General features: G+C 38.6%; 2 protein-coding genes across 3 annotated transcripts in view; one reads left to right on the forward strand and one right to left on the reverse strand.

Moving 5' to 3' along the window:
- The window catches only part of LOC127442148 (CYFIP-related Rac1 interactor B-like), a 44955-nt gene that overhangs the window by 18625 nt on the left and 6707 nt on the right, over nucleotides 1–19623 (reverse strand). For both annotated transcript variants that reach the window (XM_051699994.1, XM_051699993.1), the window contains exons 2-3: nucleotides 1709–1798; nucleotides 546–667 (exon numbers count right to left, since the gene is read on the reverse strand). In XM_051699994.1, the coding sequence (XP_051555954.1) occupies nucleotides 546–667; nucleotides 1709–1781 (195 nt within the window). In that variant the 5' untranslated portion in view covers nucleotides 1782–1798. The remainder of the gene's footprint in view (nucleotides 1–545; nucleotides 668–1708; nucleotides 1799–19623) is intronic.
- The window catches only part of LOC127442139 (uncharacterized), a 439805-nt gene that overhangs the window by 10602 nt on the left and 409580 nt on the right, over nucleotides 1–19623 (forward strand). The window lies entirely within an intron of this gene.

The following is a 19623-nucleotide window of genomic DNA, read 5'->3' on the forward strand; positions in this document are numbered from 1 at the left end:
TACATATATGGCTGAACTCCGGTATTTACGGTGTCAGTCATATTGGTTCTGATTTGTTGTTGCTATAGTATCCGAAGCACGAGCTGTAAAGGCACAGCCCTGTTCCGGAAAGAGGGCGGGGAGCAGCAGCTAATTTGCATTTAAAGAGACACACACGAAAACAGCGTGTTTTGATTCCACCCAAAAAGACACATATACAACATGGTATAATAAATGACCCGTGGGGTATTTTGAGCTGAAACTTAACAGACACATTCTGGGGACACCTGAGACTTATATTATATCTTATAAAAAGGGGCATAATAGGTCTCCTTTAAAACATAACATTTCAAAATGACCACATACACAAACAACAATAGTCTAAAATACAAACACTCCAAAACAGTGTCCTACATTTCATTTGACAGACTCAAAGGCCAGTATAAACAGATGAGATTTCAGACGTGACTTAAGTCTTCAACAGTAGCGGATTTAGGCATGGGTGACATGTGCTCAGCCTGATCAATCACATTTCAAGAACCTGAAATGCAAGATGTTGTACTTGCCTGTCTGATGGCTTCACCTGCTCCACTGTAAGACTGCAGGTCCTGTAGTATGCTCACAGCCTCTGTAAGTACCTTACTGACCTCCTCCCATACTCTCCTCTCAGCCTCTGTGGGCTTAGCATCTGCAGAGGTAAGAGAAGGCAGAGGAAATATCAGCTTAAAATTCTTAGATGTGGTACTGGAATCTTTGACCCCCTTTTGACACCAGAAGTCTATTTTCGAGAAACAGTTTTTATTTTTATTTTTGTGCTTTATTAACATGCAGTATCAGTTGTACATGCATTACTAAATGTGTCTCAGAGACCCTCCACTTAAAAGCCAATCACATGTGGTTTAAAGAGATGCATTTGAGACAAATGTTACTACCAGGTGTAAACAGGGACTTCTAGGGCTCTATTTACTTGAGCAATATATGACCGTGTGCAATGTCTTATCCAATTTTTGTGCCATCGCAAAGAGCAAGTGGGAGTGGGTGGGAATGTTTGCGCAGTTTGTGGGTGTATGACCACAAACTGTAGGTGTACTGTATGTTAATTAATTGGCGCAATGCACAATTAGCTATTTTCCTAATAAATAGGTCATTGTGCTAAGATGTTTCAAAAGCACATCTTATCTGAGTGCAGTCTAAAAAAAATTCTTGCTTTCACAGTTTGGAGATTCCACCAGCAGGTGTAATAAAGTTCATTTCCAAAATCTGAAAATATAGTGGAACATCAAATGACAATCACTGTTGTAACCATTTTATTAAACAAAAATGTATGAGATTTGTGTTAAACTATCTTTAGGTCATGATTTATATTTCTATTATTATTATTATGTTTATATTTACATTTGTATTTATTATCTAATTTGTATTGGTATTTTCCACCTGTTGTCGCATTGATTTATAAATCACTGCAAAATGGGTCGGTGGAAGTTGGAGAGAGTAAAAACATTTATTTTATTTTATTACCACTTCATTATTTTGAATATATTTTTGTTTCATTTGAAGTATTATTTGATTTGAGATATATTTTTGGTTTAAGTTTTTCCCACTGATTTTGCAAGTATGACTTAGGGCATAGCTCTTAAAATAGGGCCCATAGTCTTTTCAGATCTACATCTCGGTAATCAGTTGTAACAGTTAACTAATAGCAGGTGTAAATTAAAGCACAATGACTTACTTTCAAAGTCCAGGAAAAAGTTCCCTGTATTGTTGTCGATGTCTCGTGTGAGAACCTTGATCAGATTCCCCATTCTGACCTGTCAGAGACCTAAAGGGGGCGATAGAAAGGAAAAGTGATGCAAAACTGATTTTTGCCCTACGGAAAGGATCAGCATTGCTGATCACCAGCTTATGTTACGAATATAATTTGGGTGCTGGTCCCCCAGCATGGGATGCTGGTGTGCTGGTGTCTGTACCAGGCTTTTACAGACCATCAGCTAGGCCAACACCAAACCAGCATTAACCAGCATCAACCAGCCTAGACCATTATGGGAATTGCATGCTGGTTAAGCTGGTCTTTTTAGCAGGATGAACAAGGATTTCAGTGTCTGTGTGGGTTGAAGCTCTTCATCTGAATTGACTTAAAAATCAGAACTTATTCATGTTGGCCCTCAATATGCATGCATCATGAACTGTGACACCTGTGAGCATGACAGCGACATCTGGCCACACACATGAATGTGACAGGGAACATCTGTTACGGCTGGTAGAGAAAATCAGGAGAGACCCAAATGCTGCTGATTTATCCTCTTGAACACACAAATAAGACCTCATACACTCCAGTTATTTCAGGTGAAAGGATACATGCTGCTGAGAATGCAGTATGACTGAGTTTGAGAATCGCAAATCATTGTGGGTGGATCCAACTGCAGGATAATGCTGCCCTCTAGCAGTCAAAGTGTTTCTCTAGTCCAAAAGTCACACTCTGAAGTCACACTTCCCTTTAGGCTGTGTGCTAAATCTTTGTGTGTAAGAATCATATGTTCCCTGAAAAGCATGCGCTCTCATTCTGATTGATCCACTCTGACAGGCCCTGAGCTCAGCATGGGAGCTGGCGCTGCTGCTGTGACTTTAAAAGTGAGTCACTACACACAAAAAGATCAACATTCATGTTCTGTTTGGGGTCTTAGAGACTGCAATATAATTTTAATACCTCGACATACTTAACATTGAAGCATCAGGTTAATACTTCATGACTTTTTCAAATCTTATGAGAACTGATAATGAACAAAATTGCACATGCAATAATCTGAGGGAGTAACGGATAGTCTTTGCATGGGAATTTTTTTTTCAGTGTTTACTCAAGAAAGAACTGAATGTCCAGATGCTTAAGGGCATTTTACACGATACGTGGCAAGCTACAAGCTTTTGTGATCTAGACAGTATGTAGCACAAGTGCAACAATGCCCACAACTGCTGCAGCTCTACGCAAGAGAATAAAAACATCTCTCAATGACGCGATTGCTGTAAATAGCCTATTGTATTCTGCATTGCATGAAAGTGTTAGTTTAACCATGAATACAACTCATCTTCAATAAACAAGATTAGTGGGCTGACATTGTTTTCGAAAAGATAAAATATTTTATTTCCCATAGTTGAGTGCTAAAATTAAATGTGGATGTGTGTCGTCGAGGTGTTGGATGAAAGAAGAAGATATCATGGCGTCCGTGCTTCCAAAGCAAAGCCAAGTTATATTACAGGACAATACGTGTAATATTTTGATTCTTATTGAATTCTACTCTATTTGTATTCGGTTCTTGTTGGAGTCATGCAGACCAACGGATGAGGATCTGCTTTTATGGGAGAAAGATATAAGAAACTTGAAAGCTTCGTGCCATACATGTTATTTTTAATATGCATTTTAAAGGTGCACTCAGTTGCTTTTGTCTTTGTGTCATCTTGGACTTACACTGACACCTAGCGGCTTGGATGCAGCATCATTTAAAATCAATAGTTTTCAGTTTCAGATGCCACTGTAGAAATGCAGTCTTGTTGGGCCTCATGCTCAGATAGGAGACAAAGACAGGCCTACACACAGTCATAAAGCCTGACTGAGGCCTGTAGGAACACTCAAAGCATGATAACACAGGAAATGGTGCCAAAATCAAACAAAGGGAGTCCAAACAGACTACAGATCCCATCAAGCCTTCCTCACTTTACACCTAGGTGTGAAATTCTGAAGGATCGAACTCTCAACTCCTATTGGATGAAATGCATGACAGAATGTGTCCCTCAACCATGATGTCATTGAGAGTATAAAACCCCAGAGATTCCTCCTAAGCTTCGCTTCCAGTGACAGTATTCGCCACGTTTAGTTACAGTCCTGCTGCTCCCAGGTGTAGCCTCGCTGCCCAAGGAAGTAACGTACATACCTGAACTTTGGTCATACAATCTCCATCTCACTGGACGAGCCGAGATTCTCCGTGTTCCACCGAGCATGCTAACGGATCCGAAGGAAACCACTGAGCAATCCGCGTCTCACCCTTTTGCCTGCAGAAGTGAAGAAAGAAGATTTCTCTTCCTTCTTCAACCGAGTCAACTTCGCTGATTTCTCTGCCAACTCGCCAAGAATCAGCCGCCGTACCGCCCATTGTCAGAGCGAAGAAACGGCCTCCCATCATCACCTGTGCTTCGAGGAACCAAGTCAAAGTCAAATGACAGAAGAACACACATTCTACCCGCGTTCTCACGTGACTCAATTAAGAGGTTTACGTCTGGGCAGAGATAGATTATTATAGTGTGTTATTCTTGTGTATCAAGGTTATTGCTTGTACAGTTTATGGACCACCGAGTCTGCTCATTGCTGCTATTAATACTCAAGGTATTACTGTAACTTACTGTTACCATGAATGAGATTTGCTGTGTTGTCGTCCAACTATGTTGGGCTGTTTGTGCATTTCTGTCAGCGCGGGTGAGACCGGCGCACTGAGTTTATCCATTAAAGAACCAACGACTGCGGCGGATGGATTGCGAGCCATTCACGGCGTCTCTGAGTGATAAAACTAACGGTTGCCGTCTCTCCCATGATCGCTAAACCGGCTTCGGTGCTGTCACCCTGTTCTCTCTCGTACTAACTGCACACACACACACGAACCCTCACAAACATACCCGCACACACATTTGGTGAACAGATAACTTGGCGATAGAGCCCAGCTTTGTCCCTAAGGTATCGTACCAGCAGAGAGACGTTAAACAGGCAGACGGCATTAACCAGTCTCTATGCCAACATTCGCGGCCACATTCTCTGGCCGGAAGCCTCGCGTGACGCACTCTCCACGAGAGCCACCCCCACCATTTTGTGCACTCCTTCTCTCCTTACACACACACACACACACACACACACACACACACACACACACACACATCTACCCTCTTCTCATGTATTATAGGCTTATCTATTACCATATCTAATCATGTTACTGTTTAGTTTGTAATTGAAAGTCGGAAGTTTATCGACTGCATTGTATTGATTATTAATTGATATTGCTGCATCAATAAACTTTGTTATACTTTAAAGAGAAGTGTTTTGTTATTGTTCTGCATGCATCTGTGCCAAGGGCTGGCAGGGGATGTCATAGTTTTGAATAATGATGCAGAGAGCCCAACTCGAATCTTACGCCGGGTTCACACATCCTCCGTGAGCAAGGCGGTCGCGTTGGCCGTTCACATTGGCCACGTATTTTCCACAAGGAACAGCAGCACCTCTGCGCAGAAAATAAAGTTATCTATGGTTGTGATTGTATAATGTTGTGTCTAAACTGTACACCTATATACACAGAATGGCAAAATGTCCGGCAGTTTATTAATTCTTTACTTTATTTTATTGAGTTTTCTTGCATGCAGACATATCAATTGTAGTGTACTATAGGTTCGGTTTGAATAATTTTGATTTGCTTTTGTGTCTTTTCAATAATCTGATTATTTTAGTGTTGTACTGCTCCCAGAACCGCTGAGCTCAGCGCGAGCCGCGTGCCAAAAATAGGCTCAATCCGAAACTATCCGCTCACTGCCACGTCTGGGATGCTTCACATCGTGACTCACGCTTGCAGTTAACCTGTTAATATGGGCGCAAAAACAAAAATGTGCCACTCACGGAGGATGTGTGAACCCAGCATGAGCTCAGCGGCTCTGGGTGCAGTACAACACTAAAATAATCAGGAGATAATTGAAAAGACACAAAAGCAAATCAAAATTATTCAGACCAAACCTATATTACACTACAATTTATATGTCTGCATGGAAGTAAACTCAATAAAATAAATAAAGTAAAGAATTAATAAACTGCCGGACATTTTGCCATTCTGTGTATATAGATGTACACTTCAGACACAACATTAACCAATCACAACCAAGTGTGCTGATAAAGATGAAGTGCATGTGACTGCCTGCTGTTGTCCTTGAAGCAGCAATAACCTCAGCTTATTATGACCTTATTAAAGAAAAAATGTGGCTTATGACCCCATAGATAACTTTATTTCCTAACTTTATATGATGTGTGAACCCGGCGTTACGTAGATTTGTGGAGTGAACTCAGCAGCATAAAGGCCGTCTTACATTTTCTGGCATCTTGTTAACCAACATCACTGGAAAGAGCTACAGGCTTTTTACCAACATGTCACTTTGCAGGCTATTAATATCACCAAGGCTTATCATTACAGGGCATTTTATAGTAGATAAAACACACTGTGTGTGTATATATATATATATATATATATATATATATATATATATATATATATAATTTATATATAATTTAATTGGCTATTGGTGGCCATTTTTGTTAATTTGTCGAATCGATTTTTTAAGAACATTTTACCATTTGAACCAAAGAAGATGCATATTTAATTTGACATTTGTCCCTCAAAAGGCTGCAGTTATGACAGGTTTTTGTTGTAGCACCCCTTAGGGGTGGAATTGTACAAAACTTTGCTGACATCTTCTAAACGTCCTGTTGACTATATGTACCGAGTTTGGTTATGTTTGGAGATTGCGTTGAGTATAGACGGAAATGAAATCGGAGAAATTTGATTTTAGCCCTCATGGTTGCAGAGATATGAGCCAAAATGTAAAACAGCTTATTATAGCGCCACCTAGAGTCGGATGGTTGTGCGTGTATATGCCTGAGTAGCGGTCGGGATTTGGGACCATCCTGCCAAGATTGGTGTCTCTAGAACTTATGGTCTTTGATGCCCATTCGCTTTTAGGGCAGAAAAAGAAGAAGAAGAAGAAGAAAATCCTAACGGATACAATACTTCGGTGCTTAGCCCCCTAATAAGAATAAGAATAAATATAGCCGCAAGCGACTATTGTCGGGGGCCAAGCACATATGGCGAGATGACCAAAACAAACAAATTTGACAGAAAAGATCCTGTGGATGCTGTGGACAGCTATTTTGGTGTGACTTTTCACTCGCTTTGAGCACAGTTGCAAAAATAGGATTGTCTTAAGTTATAGTGCCCCCTAGCATCAAAAATGAATGAAACTCATTATGTTACCTCAGAGTGTTCTCTTGTCCATGTGTACAAATTTTAAGTTTGAAAATTGCACCCACAAGATACAGGCTAATTAGTCATTATAGGCCACGGCCAAAACATATTTGCTTACATCTTTGGAACGATTCGACGCTTCAAAATTCTTTTGATACACTTTTGATATATACCAAGTTTCGTGAGAATCGGGCAAAAGGCCTAGGACAAGTTCGAAAAAATAGGTTTTCCAAATAAATAGAAATTGTACTAAAAGGTTTATTGTGGAAATACAAGTGACCATATCATTGTGGGCACTGGTGGATTTAGAGAAGCTACAAATTTATATTGTAGCCTATAAGGATCCGGAGTTATGAGCAAAAATGTGAATTAGCTAATTATACCACCACCGCGTGGCCGACTGTCACAAAATTTGATATGCGGCTTCGAGTTAACACCCTGCTTGTGTATAGTAATTTTCATAACCCTCTGCCATTCCCAATATGAGTTATAAGGTGCTGAAATTTGATTGGCCGTTGGCAGCCATTTTCGTTACCATTTGAACCAAAGAAGATGCATATTTAATTTCGCTGCTTGCCCCCCTAGTAAGAAAAAGAAGAAAATCAGTACAGCTTTGCTGCTTGGTCTGATATTTCTGAATAATGACCTCACATCCGTTTCTGGAGACTCTGAGGTCTCTTTTTTTTCTTACATAATAACATAATTTTAACACAAATCAACATTTCTTGTATATTTATTTATTAATTTTTTTGGTAGGGAGCCAAGTAATAAGGGGGATAATGTACAGTCATCTGGTCATTGTCGCAAAATAAACCCCTTCAGGGTGACACTGGACCTAACAGCCTGTCCATTGCGTCCATTGTAGGTCGGTGCTGTGTCTGCCTGGCCTACAGTGCATATACTGCTGTGTGAGTGGGGGTGTCTTGTCTTTACATCTTGGCATGCTCATGGCATTTAGGATTTAAGCCACCACAGGGAGTAAATATGCACTTCTGTATCCATCTTGAACCCCCTAAACCTCCTCCCATCAGCTTTACACCCCTCAGGTAAGGAAAGGTGGTTCTATCTAAACTGAGGTTGCTCATTTGACTACAACAAACCCACCCTGCAATCCCATTGGCTAAGGAGGAAGAAAGAACATTCTGCTGTTTCCATGGAGCCTAAAAATATTTTTCACACCAAAACGTGCCACCAGCCAATAAAAGCAGAGCACAGACATAAAGAGGGGGGACAGAAGCACTCAGTAAGACTTAAAGGGTCCCAATAAATAAATAAATAAATAAATAAATAAATATGGCCTCTTAACATTTTTATGCAAAATACAATTTCTTATTTGTTTTATTTTAATTTTGGGATGAAGTTTGACCTGGACATCATAAGACAAAAAACCTTTCTAAATTTAAACAAGGAGATGATGTGGGACTTATTCTAAAATCCTGAATCCTGTTAGCACAATGCACCAATCTCAGTTTAGATTAGGTTTTATTTCTGCAGTGCTTGGTTAAGTGAGGTTTTAGATTATGGGTGTGGATGCAGTGGGCAGTTCCCTCTCCAATGCAGTACTGGTGCTTCGGCAGCATGTGCATCCACGTGCGCTCCACTCTACTACTACTACAACCACCCAACCAGAGAACACAACCCCACCCTTCCCCCTCCCGTTCATAACTTCATACACACAGTGAGAGGAGTGAAGTCACGTGTGCAGAGGGGAGGCAGCGCTCTGCAGTCTCAGGCAGTCTGCAGCAGTGCGGAGAGCAGAGGCAGCACTTCTCCTGACCCAGATTTCACCGATGCCACGTCACACTGGGTTAACATTAACCCCAGCATGGCAAGACATGGATGGATATGCTTTATGACACCACTGGCAGACACGGCTAATGCCTACTCGCACGCAAGCCTTCAGCCCTTTTATTATTAAATAAACTAATAATGCTGATGCTCATCATCATCATTATTTATTTCTAGTTTTCACTATTCATAGAAAAATAATTTATCTATGCATCCTATAATGCATTCATTGAAATTTAAATTAATTTAAGTCATTTCTGCGCTAATAGTGGCATCAAAAGAAATTGCAAAAATAATGGCAATAGAGCAGAACAGTACCTGTCCACATTTTTAGCCACTTGGTTCAAGAAGTATTTTTATTTTATTTATTTTTTCTATAGAGATTTCTTAAAATCCTCAGTATGACATAATTGTATTAAAAACTATGGAAAAAAATAAATCATTTGATTTAAAGTTGTTGATATATTAAAAAATGTCAAATTTATTGCAAAATATTCAGATATATACAAATATACAAGTAGTTTGACAGTGTGTCATGGAAGTGGGCTGTCCCTGCAGAGCGCATTTGCAGCGGTTTGTTTGCCGCGATTTTCTGATTGGTGGACCTTTCTCTGCAGGACCATGGGTAGTGCAGTTATTCAGCACAAATCTTTTATTTTTTTAAATGAGGTTGAAATAAAGTGGACTGATAGCTTAAAGAAAAAAAAAAGCATATAGCATCGATTCACAACCTTCAGAGCTCATGGTACTAGGTCTGTCTTGACAGGTTTATAATAAGTTATCTTTAAAAATCAATTCCCCCTATAAAAAAAATTGGGGGGTGGGACAGGTAGTCCCACCCCCCAACTCGCACCATTGGATGACCCAGTGTTGCTGTGACAGGTTTTTGGGATGTTTTGATAGCACCACAGAGCCACACTCTGTGAAAAGTGTTTTTTTCAGGTAAATGAACCTATAATTACTATTAGTTGTGCATTAAACCGTGCCCTAACCAGACGCGCCACGATGCCACAACACGCAATAAAAGGTATCTTTTCATGTTAATTAGAGTATTTGTCCTAACCAGCCACGACACATAACGAGCAACAGGGCTTTCTATTTTTGGAATGGTTTCTATTTCTGGTTCTAAAATTATTCTTATTACAGTTTATTAAAGCCGGCATCTCACTAGCTGGTTCACAACAACTTGATTTTGGCTGAGGGTGTCACACACCTACCGAATGTTGTGCTTGAGGTCTCGTTCTCTTCAGCCGGCGCTATCACACACACACCGGTTCAGATACAGAATGGCAGAGGGGAGACATACCGGCTCATTATGACTTTCTCTCCACTTCCCTGTAACATGGAGATCGGTCAAATAACAACAGGAGTACCGCATGGAAATAAACAATCGTAACAGACTGAATAAGGATGCTATTCATAAAATAACTTTGCCCTGTGTATGTGTGTGATTGTGTATTTATCCCCTCGGGGCTTGCCGTAGAAAGTGTTAATTCCCTTATGTGAGAAAATGAGTTACATTCAGTAAACATACTGTTCCGTCTGTAATTGCTCTGTTTTCTAAATTTTATTGTCAATTATCCTCATTTTAGTGTATGAATATCGCAGTGTCACGTCGCGCCTGGTGTCTGGTTAGGACAAGGTGTTAAGCTTGGAAAGGAGAAAGTATTTTGATTAGGGCTTTGCCAATACAATCAAATATCGATATATCACATTACTTTTCCTCACGATATTGTATCGATACTTTAGATTCATAGATGATGGAAAAACTACTGATAAAAAACATTAGCAGAGAGAGAATTTCTTTCATATGTAAGCAAAATGGACATAACTGAAATATACCAATATGAATTGGAATGAAATTGAGAGCAAGTGAATCATAAGGAATTTGAACCATGATAACGTTATGTATCGCAATATATAGAATTGTGACATATGTAACTTGATACATATACCCAGCCTTAATTTAAATATTGAAACATTGCATTCACATATATCACCTTTAACCTTATAACACTGTGTGTATCAAATATGATACACAACGTTTGACGGCTCCTGTTTTACACTCTGTTCAAGCTGACAAGCCAAACAACCTATGGTATGTACGTTTTATATTTGTGAAAAAAGTGGTTTCAATGTTTATATCGATCTATTTAAAATGGTGGCAGACTTGCACGAAAAGTGACACTTATGTTGGGATAAATGACAGCTTATTTTAATAAAGTAACAGTGACAGTAATGATTATATTGTTACTAATATTTTAAATGAGAATTTGCTGAATATAATGCCTAGTGGACACTACACAACTCAAGCTCATGTCCCGACGAGAAGCCTCAGATGTCACGATGAAAGGTCTTGTTGTGTGCGCACTACTGTGACAGGCCAAGACACGTCCCAGGCGCTACGACTGTTTTCAAAACTGCCTGATATCTAGACGTCTTGTCGTCATGTGTGCACACTGTCCCAACGAGTGAAAGACAATGAGCCACAGCAAATGAAATATAAAGAGAGCGCAAGAGGAGGGCAAGGTATTAGGAAGCAGAAGACAAAAAATTATTAGAATATAATAAAATTAAACTTCACCCACATCTCCCTATACCCTCTCTCTTTATTATTTTAATCTGTTTTTCTTAAATGTTTCCTTTTGCAAACAGAAAAACGGGAGCGAGCCATTCTTCAGTGTTTGTTTACTGTCAATAAAACCTCACCCACATCTCTACCACTGTTTTTTATTTTTTATTATCAGATGTTTTTATTATTTTTTTCCTTTGCAAATGGTGCCAATAAAGCACGAAAATGGGCAAGAGCCATTTTACATGTATCAATAATAAACTGTGCAAGTTTGTGAATGAATTTCGTTATCTTAATTTTAAGATGCATTTTTGGCGATCCATTTGAAATGGGACGACGCTGAGGGCTGGTTCCATGTAGATTTCAATGGGATAAACATACGATCAGAAATTTTAAAAAAGCAAATACATGAACATGCAAAACAGGGAAACAGATAAGCGCAGCATACACACTTGAAGCTCAGTTACAGGTACTTCACTAAAATAACTCAAAATTCTGCTCTAAACGTCATTTTTGGGAAAATTAAGAGAAGCTGTGTGCCGGTTTTTAACAGTTTTCTTTCTTGTCTTTTACTTTTTTGTGCTTTATTATCATCCAGTAAAACACAGACGTAATTATTGGTGTACGTCCTCATTAAATCAAAGACTCTCTCCTCAAAATCCGAACACAAGTGATCAAAAGAGACGACCAGGTGTAACGGTGATGTCTCGCTTGTACATTTATTATTGGATCACCCAAAACTCATCTTAATACCAGGTGTACACATGGTCTCAGTCAGGGAGGAATGGTCGTGTAGTTGATACACTATAGTCCTGAAGTGTTCGTACCAGCACGTGAGTTGCCATTTTTAAATGTCAATATAGTGTTTGGTGCATAAAATGCATATGATAAAAATTGTTTATTGAAAAAAATTTTTTTATTCATATTGTATTTGATGTGCTGAATTGAACTGTGATACATTTCAATCCATATTTATAGACCAAGAAGAGGAAGTTGCCATGGCCAAACTCTCCAACATTTGGTATCTCTGAAAAGCCCGGGGAGTCCTCTGATAATAGCCCAAGATTTATGAATGTAGCATATATGGGCTAAGAAAAACTTAAATAACAAATGTTCTACACAAAAATGAATTGCTGGGCCTCAGGAGGATAGTGACCTTTAAAGCATAATGTATCAAATATGATACATAAAAAAGTGCACTTTTTTTTTTTCTTTTTTTAGGATTTCTTTGTATACAGTGCATCCGGAAAGTATTCACAGCGCTTCACTTTTTCCACATTTTGTTATGTTACAGCCTTATTCCAAAATGGATTAAATTAATTATTTTCCTTGAAATTCTACAAACAATACCACATAATGACAATGTGAAAGAAGTTTGTTTGAAATCTTTGCAAATTTATTAAAAATAAAAAATGAAAAAAATCACATGTACATAAGTATTCACAGCCTTTGCCATGACACTCAAAATTGAGCTCAGGTGCATCCTGTTTCCACTGATCATCCTTGATGTTTCTACAACTTGATTGGAGCCACCTGTGGTAAATTCAGTTGATTGGACATGATTTGGAAAGGCACACACCTGTCTATATAAGGTCCCACAGTTAACAGTGCATGTCAGAGCACAAACCAAGCCATGAAGTCCAAGGAATTGTCTGTAGACCTCCGAGACAGGATTGTATCGAGGCACAGATCTGGGGAAGGGTACAGAAAAATTTCTGCAGCATTGAAGGTCCCAATGAGCACAGTGGCCTCCATCATCTGTAAATGGAAGAAGTTTGGAACCACCAGGACTCTTCCTAAATCGACTGGGGGAGAAGGGCCTTAGTCAGGGAGGTGACCAAGAACCCGATGGTCACTCTGACAGGGCTCCAGCGTTTCTCTGTGGAGAGAGGAGAACCTTCCAGAAGAACAACCATCTCTGCAGCACTCCACCAATCAGGCCTGTATGGTAGAGTGGCCAGACGGAAGCCACTCCTCAGTAAAAGGCACATGACAGCCTGCCTGGAGGACTCTCAGACCATGAGAAACAAAATTCTCTGGTCTGATGAAACAAAGATTGAACTCTTTGGCCTGAATGGCAAGCATCATGTCTGGAGGAAACCAGGCACCGCTCCTTACCTGGCCAATACCATCTCTACAGTGAAGCATGGTGGTGGCAGCATAATGATGTGGGGATGTTTTTCAGCGGCAGGAACTGGGAGACTAGTCAGGATCGAGGGAAAGATGAATGCAGCAATGTACAGAGACATCCTTGATGAAAACCTGCTCCAGAGCGCTCTGGACCTCAGACTGGGGTGACGGTTCATCTTCCAACAGGACAACGACCCTAAGCACACAGCCAAGATAACAAAAGAGTGGCTCCGGGACAACTCTGTGAATGTCCTTGAGTGGCCCAGCCAGAGCCCAGACTTGAACCCCATTGAACATCGCTGGAGAGATCTGAAAATGGCTGTGCACTGATGCTCCCCATCCAACCTGATGGAGCTTGAGAGGTCCTGCAAAGAAGAATGGGAGAAACTGCCCAAAAATAGGTGTGCCAAGCTTGTAGCATCATACTCAAAAAGACTTGAGGCTGTAATTGGTGCCAAAGGTGCTTCAACAAAGTATTGAGCAAAGGCTGTGAATACTTATGTACATGTGATTTTTTTTTCTTTTTTTTCCTTTTTTTTCTTTTTTTTTTTTTATACATTTGCAAAGATTTCAAACAAACTTCTTTCACATTATCATTATGGGGTATTGTTTGTAGAATTTTGAGGAAAAATAATGAATTTAATCCATTTTGGAATAAGGCTGTAACATAACAAAATGTGGAAAAAGTGAAGCGCTGTGAATACTTTCCGGATGCACTGTAGTTTGTTTAATGGTACTAAAAACAGTTTAATGTAAAAAAAAAAAAAAAAAAATATATATATATATATATATATATATATATATATATATATATATATATAATTTTCCGATATGTCAGGCTTTACAGGGTTAAGTACAATAAATGCCATCATCATTTACTCTGTCAAGCAAGCAGGAGATTTGCTCTGAATGTGCACTGATATTTGCCTCTACTTCCGTTACACACTAGTGCAAATCCAAAATTTGATCTACTACAATCTTAATGGAAAGACAGACACAGGCTCATTTCCCTCCTAGACAGACATCATGGATGCAGACACGCAGGGCTGGACACCATCAGGCGTGAGTCAGAGAGACAAAGCAGTTAGTCCACAGAAATTCTGACATCTGCGTCCTTCCCTTTGACTCTACTAATATCAAAGAACACCCAGATTTATAGCTGAACTGTTTAATTTTATTTTGATGTTAGAAATAATGTCTTGTATACTAGCTTAATATGCAGAGACAACTATAAGTAAGCCATTTGTAAGCTGACTCCCCCGAAAAGTGGCTCTGTGGCGCTATCAAAACTTGTTTGTTTGAGTATCCTGACCAATTTGACACAGTGACATTGACTCAACCAATGGGGTTATCTGTTTGTCTGGCTAAGGGATTATACAGGAAACCTTTTAAAAACTTTTCGTTTGGTGATGCTAGTGCTGCAAAAATTACACACTTTGGCTTTAAAGGGGTTATGACATGCCTTTACTATTTTAATATGTTCCTTGAAGTTTTTTGCACAAAAAAACAGTCCTATATTTGTAAAACATGATCATTTTCCACCTTCATTCTGACCCTCTATCAGAAACACTGTTTTGGTGCTGCTTCTCATTTAAAACTTAACAGTACCCATAATGCGCACTGTTATGCCTGGCTCTCTGCTCATGACTGACCTACACTCTCCACTTGCCATATCACTGCTCACTGCTGCTGGTCGTGCTAAGGAAAAGATAAGGTAAAGTAAGCATTGATATGTAGTTGTGAAGGTGGTCAGATGCAAATGTCTACCAGTGTGACATCTAAATGTGTAGGAAGTAGAGAACAAGTCGTTTTAGCAGTTTGGCTTTTTGCAGTAAGAAATACATTTTGAGTTCGGAAACTTACAGTATGTTTTTATAGTACGATGACCTCTTATATGTAAAAAGATCAAGGAAAATTGGATTCTTAATATATTGACCCCTTTAATAAAATAATTGTTTGGGACATTAGCTATTAGACATTTGTTAAGAATTAGGCTTAGTCTGTTATGAAACAATATTGATGACCAATTATGACTTCTTTTCCAGTTGCCTGCTTTTAAGAGCATCAACATCATGACCTCTTTAACATCATGAAGACTGTAACATATTCTTGTTCTGTGTCGCTTCAGGGCAAATTATGTTATTTAGATCTGCATCTGTACACATTCAGCATCTTTGATAAACCTGAGCTGAGAGCACAGCTGAACTTTACATGAACCTATAAGCAAACCCTCGTCCCTCATACCCCACCCCTACGCGATCACAGATGGAAAAGACATTGAGCCCCTCTGCCCACAAGCCAAAAGAGATGCAGACACAACATCCACCCTCCTCCCCTGTCATTCTCCCCAAACTCTGGAGGACAAAGGTGTCACTGACAAACACTGAACTGAGACAGAGAATTGACACATCCAACCATATCTATTATTAAGATCTTCATGAAAAGCTTAAATGTTTTGTACAACATTATATGTGATGTTATGGCTTTAAAGATTTACCTCAAGAAAAGATGTGTCACAATGGTTTGACCTTGAAAATGCAATATGAGTTCTGCTGGATTTTATAAAAGGGAGGTTACACTCTGAAAATGGAAGGGGTTTACTGCCTCCTGGTGGACATCAGAAGCTATGACAGAACATTCTAAATCACCCTGCAGGACCGCACCCTTCTGCCTTCAAACTGAAGATTATCTAATATATATGCAGGGTTGGGGAGTAACGGAATACATGTAACGGGATTACGTATTTAAAATACAAAATATAAGTAACTGTATTCCACTACAGTTACAATTTAAATAATTGGTAATTAGAATACAGTTACATTCAAAAAGTATTTTGATTACGGAAGAGATTACTTTGCATCAGATGGAAAAATGTATACATATAAATGATATGATCCAAAGTGCATTTGAACAGCGGTGCAACACTTTCTTATGATGTGTTACATTCATACGAGCAGACAGAGAAGTTAAGTTTGGAGCAGAAGAAATAGAAATAAACCTTGTGTAAATTGTCAGCTTTACACTAAGCTAAAATGCTATTTCTAGCCATTTTACATGCACGTTACCAGGCATGATCATATTTTTTTATCAAGAAAATTCACGTTGGATCATAATTTCTTTTTTTCAAGTAAGACCTTTAATATTAGGGTAAAAATCATATTCTTGATAATAATTTTTTTATTGTTTTCCTGTAAAAATATTTTAAAATCCTTTAAACAAGATCAGTTTGATTGATCTTGTTTTGGAAACAACACTGCATAAGATATTTAGGTTTTTCAGAGAATGTATTTTTAACATGTGTATTTTGTCTTACTGTACTGGCAGTTTTTATAGTCAAAACAAGTGAAAAAATCTACCAGTGCTGAAGAAGTAATCCAAAGTATTTCGAATACATTACTGACCTTGAGTAATCTAACGGAATTTTTACAAATTACATTTTACAGCATGTATTCTGTAATCTGTAGTGGAATACATTTCAAAAGTAACCCTCCCAACACTGTATATATGAAACCTAAATTTTTATTGTTAACACTGTAGTTGATGCAATTAATTCGTTCTATTAAGTCATTTTTTCAAGTCATTTTGGTCCATGCGGTAATTAATTATGTCGTGCAGGAAATCCAAAGTGTGGGATAATTTCGAGAGGGTAAAGGATGACCCCAAGAAGGTGACATGCAAACATTCGCCTATCATTCATTGACCTCAAACATGGCTTATCATTTGAAACATGTAAGTAGTCTAACGTTAGCCACTCAGCATGTCCGCTCGTTCTAACGTTAGATAACCTACATAAATATGCTCTATTAGGCTTATCCAAGTGTTCGTGGGGAGTTGGGAAGCTAAATTAGTACCTTGCTTACTGCATGTTTAACTTAATGTGCATTTCTCTATAAATTAACAAAAAAAATTTTTCCAACACATTCAGAATCATTACCGTTTTTGCCGGTGTCGCTGCGGTTCGCTTCATGCGTGCGCTTGTAAAATTTATATTTTAAAGGCTCATTATTACGGTTTAGTATTTCTCTGTACTGTAGAACAGTGTTAGCAATGTTACTTAAAACATTCTTTCTCAGCCCTGGAACTCAAACCATTTTCTGATGCCCCCCCCCCAAAAAATATATATTTAAATAATTAAATTAATATCATAAACGTGCAACATCTAGTCGACTAATGGCTTAAATTAACGCATACTAGTCGACTAGGAAAATCTTTGGTCGGGGCAGCCCTAGTGGCAAGGAACACAAAACTCCATAAGATGTTGGTTAAAGGAGAAACATTACCTTGGGAGAAACCAGGCTCACTGTGGGGGCCAGTTCCCCTCTGGCTATATTAATATAATACCGCACTTTCCCTTGGTGCCATCCTTCCCTGTGAGCAGCCATGGGACGCCATGTATAGCAGAACATATGACTCAATTAGACTTGGACTGACAGAATTTAGACATGTGAATTAAGATTTCTGCCACACTTATTTATTTATTTTTTACATGCAATAATCATTTAAATGTAATTATCGAAGGTAATAATATGTTTTTGGAAGTTCAAATAGTCCATTCAAAATCCTCTTGGTTCAAAAATCTAAGGGGGCATGCGCTCCCTCAGTCTGAATTGGCATGACACCTCCAGTCAACTGGTAACACAGTATAATTTACCGTATTTAGAGTAGCGGCATACTTCATTTTTGATGGGCATGAAAATGAGGCAGTTATATACAGTATATATATACTTACAGCCTCTTTAATGGCTTGCACGGTATAAAAGTCCTAGATTGCATCTCATTTTCACAACTCGTGTCTTCTGAATCTATTTTGTGGACTAGGACTGTCAAGTTTCATAAAGGCCAAAAAAGTACCATATTAGAGGGCCAAATTTTCCTTACAAAAAGCGTATTACATGGATTTAGAAGACTTGGAATGAAGCACTCAAGTCATCAGGACCACTTTTATGATACTTTCACCCATTTTTGAGCTTGACAGCTACTGGTTCCCAACCACTTTAGCAGTATGGGAAAGAGCAACTTCGACATTTTGCTAGATAACTTTTAGATCCTTTTGTGCTACATGAAAAACATTAAAAAAAAATTACAATATGAGGGTAAATGGATTATGACAAAATTGTCATTTTTGAGTGAACTATTTATTTAACTGCTTTAACTGCTTAACCTCAACCAAACCAATCATCTGATGAACACTGAAACAAAAATAGAATAAAGAGACAACCATCACTGTTTCACCCTTTTTTAGAGGTGTGAATCGGAAGCAAAAATAATGGCTTAACACCTCTTGTTTCAAGCAACACCAACGCATCACCGACTGCAACTGGCAGTTAAGTTGTCAATTCATTCTTTTCTATGTCTAGCAGTTTTTGCTGTCATGCTTTCAGCTTTAGATCAAAGTTCATCTATACTTTTAGATTAGATTTATAAATCAACATCACTGTGATGAATTTGCAAACTGGAAGATTCATGTTCATCTAAACAACATGAAAAAACAAAAATTAACCCTGACACCATTTATTACATGTGTTCTCTGGCTGGTTGTTTGTCTTCAATAAATTCCTCAGTCTGTCTTAGCATTTAGGTCGGACTGTATACTGACACTTGAAGCTGAAGCCACTAGCATCACCAAACAGAAATGCAAAAATGTCTGATTATTTTTTGGAAGGTTTCCCCAAACACTCCCCCGTCTTCCACTGGTTGGGCAAAAAGAGAGTTCCATCTCTAACTTAAGCCATTAATTGAGTCGATGCTGATGTGTCTGTCTGGTCGAGATGCTCAAACAAACAGAGAAATGTTTTGAAAACCCCACAGAGCCATAGTGTATAGAATTTCCAGGGAAATCAACCTACAAATGTTTAACTTATAATTGTCTATTTTGGGATAGCAGAAAGTAGGCTATTTTAACATAAAACACATTTACACATAGAAGAAAATAATGGCACTCTTTAAGGCATTGCCGGGTCCAAAAATGTTTTTCAGAAAATAAGATTTGATACGGACATTCTTAAAGAGATAGTTCACCCAAAAATTACAATTCTTAGGGATGTTTCCGATGCCAGCCAGACATCACTTAAGTCTTTTTACTTCAGAGGATGAATTGATGTCAACTCCAACTGTAAG

The sequence above is a fragment of the Myxocyprinus asiaticus genome, chromosome 6 (genome assembly GCF_019703515.2).
Source record: "Myxocyprinus asiaticus isolate MX2 ecotype Aquarium Trade chromosome 6, UBuf_Myxa_2, whole genome shotgun sequence".
Classification (NCBI taxonomy): Eukaryota; Metazoa; Chordata; class Actinopteri; order Cypriniformes; family Catostomidae; genus Myxocyprinus; species Myxocyprinus asiaticus.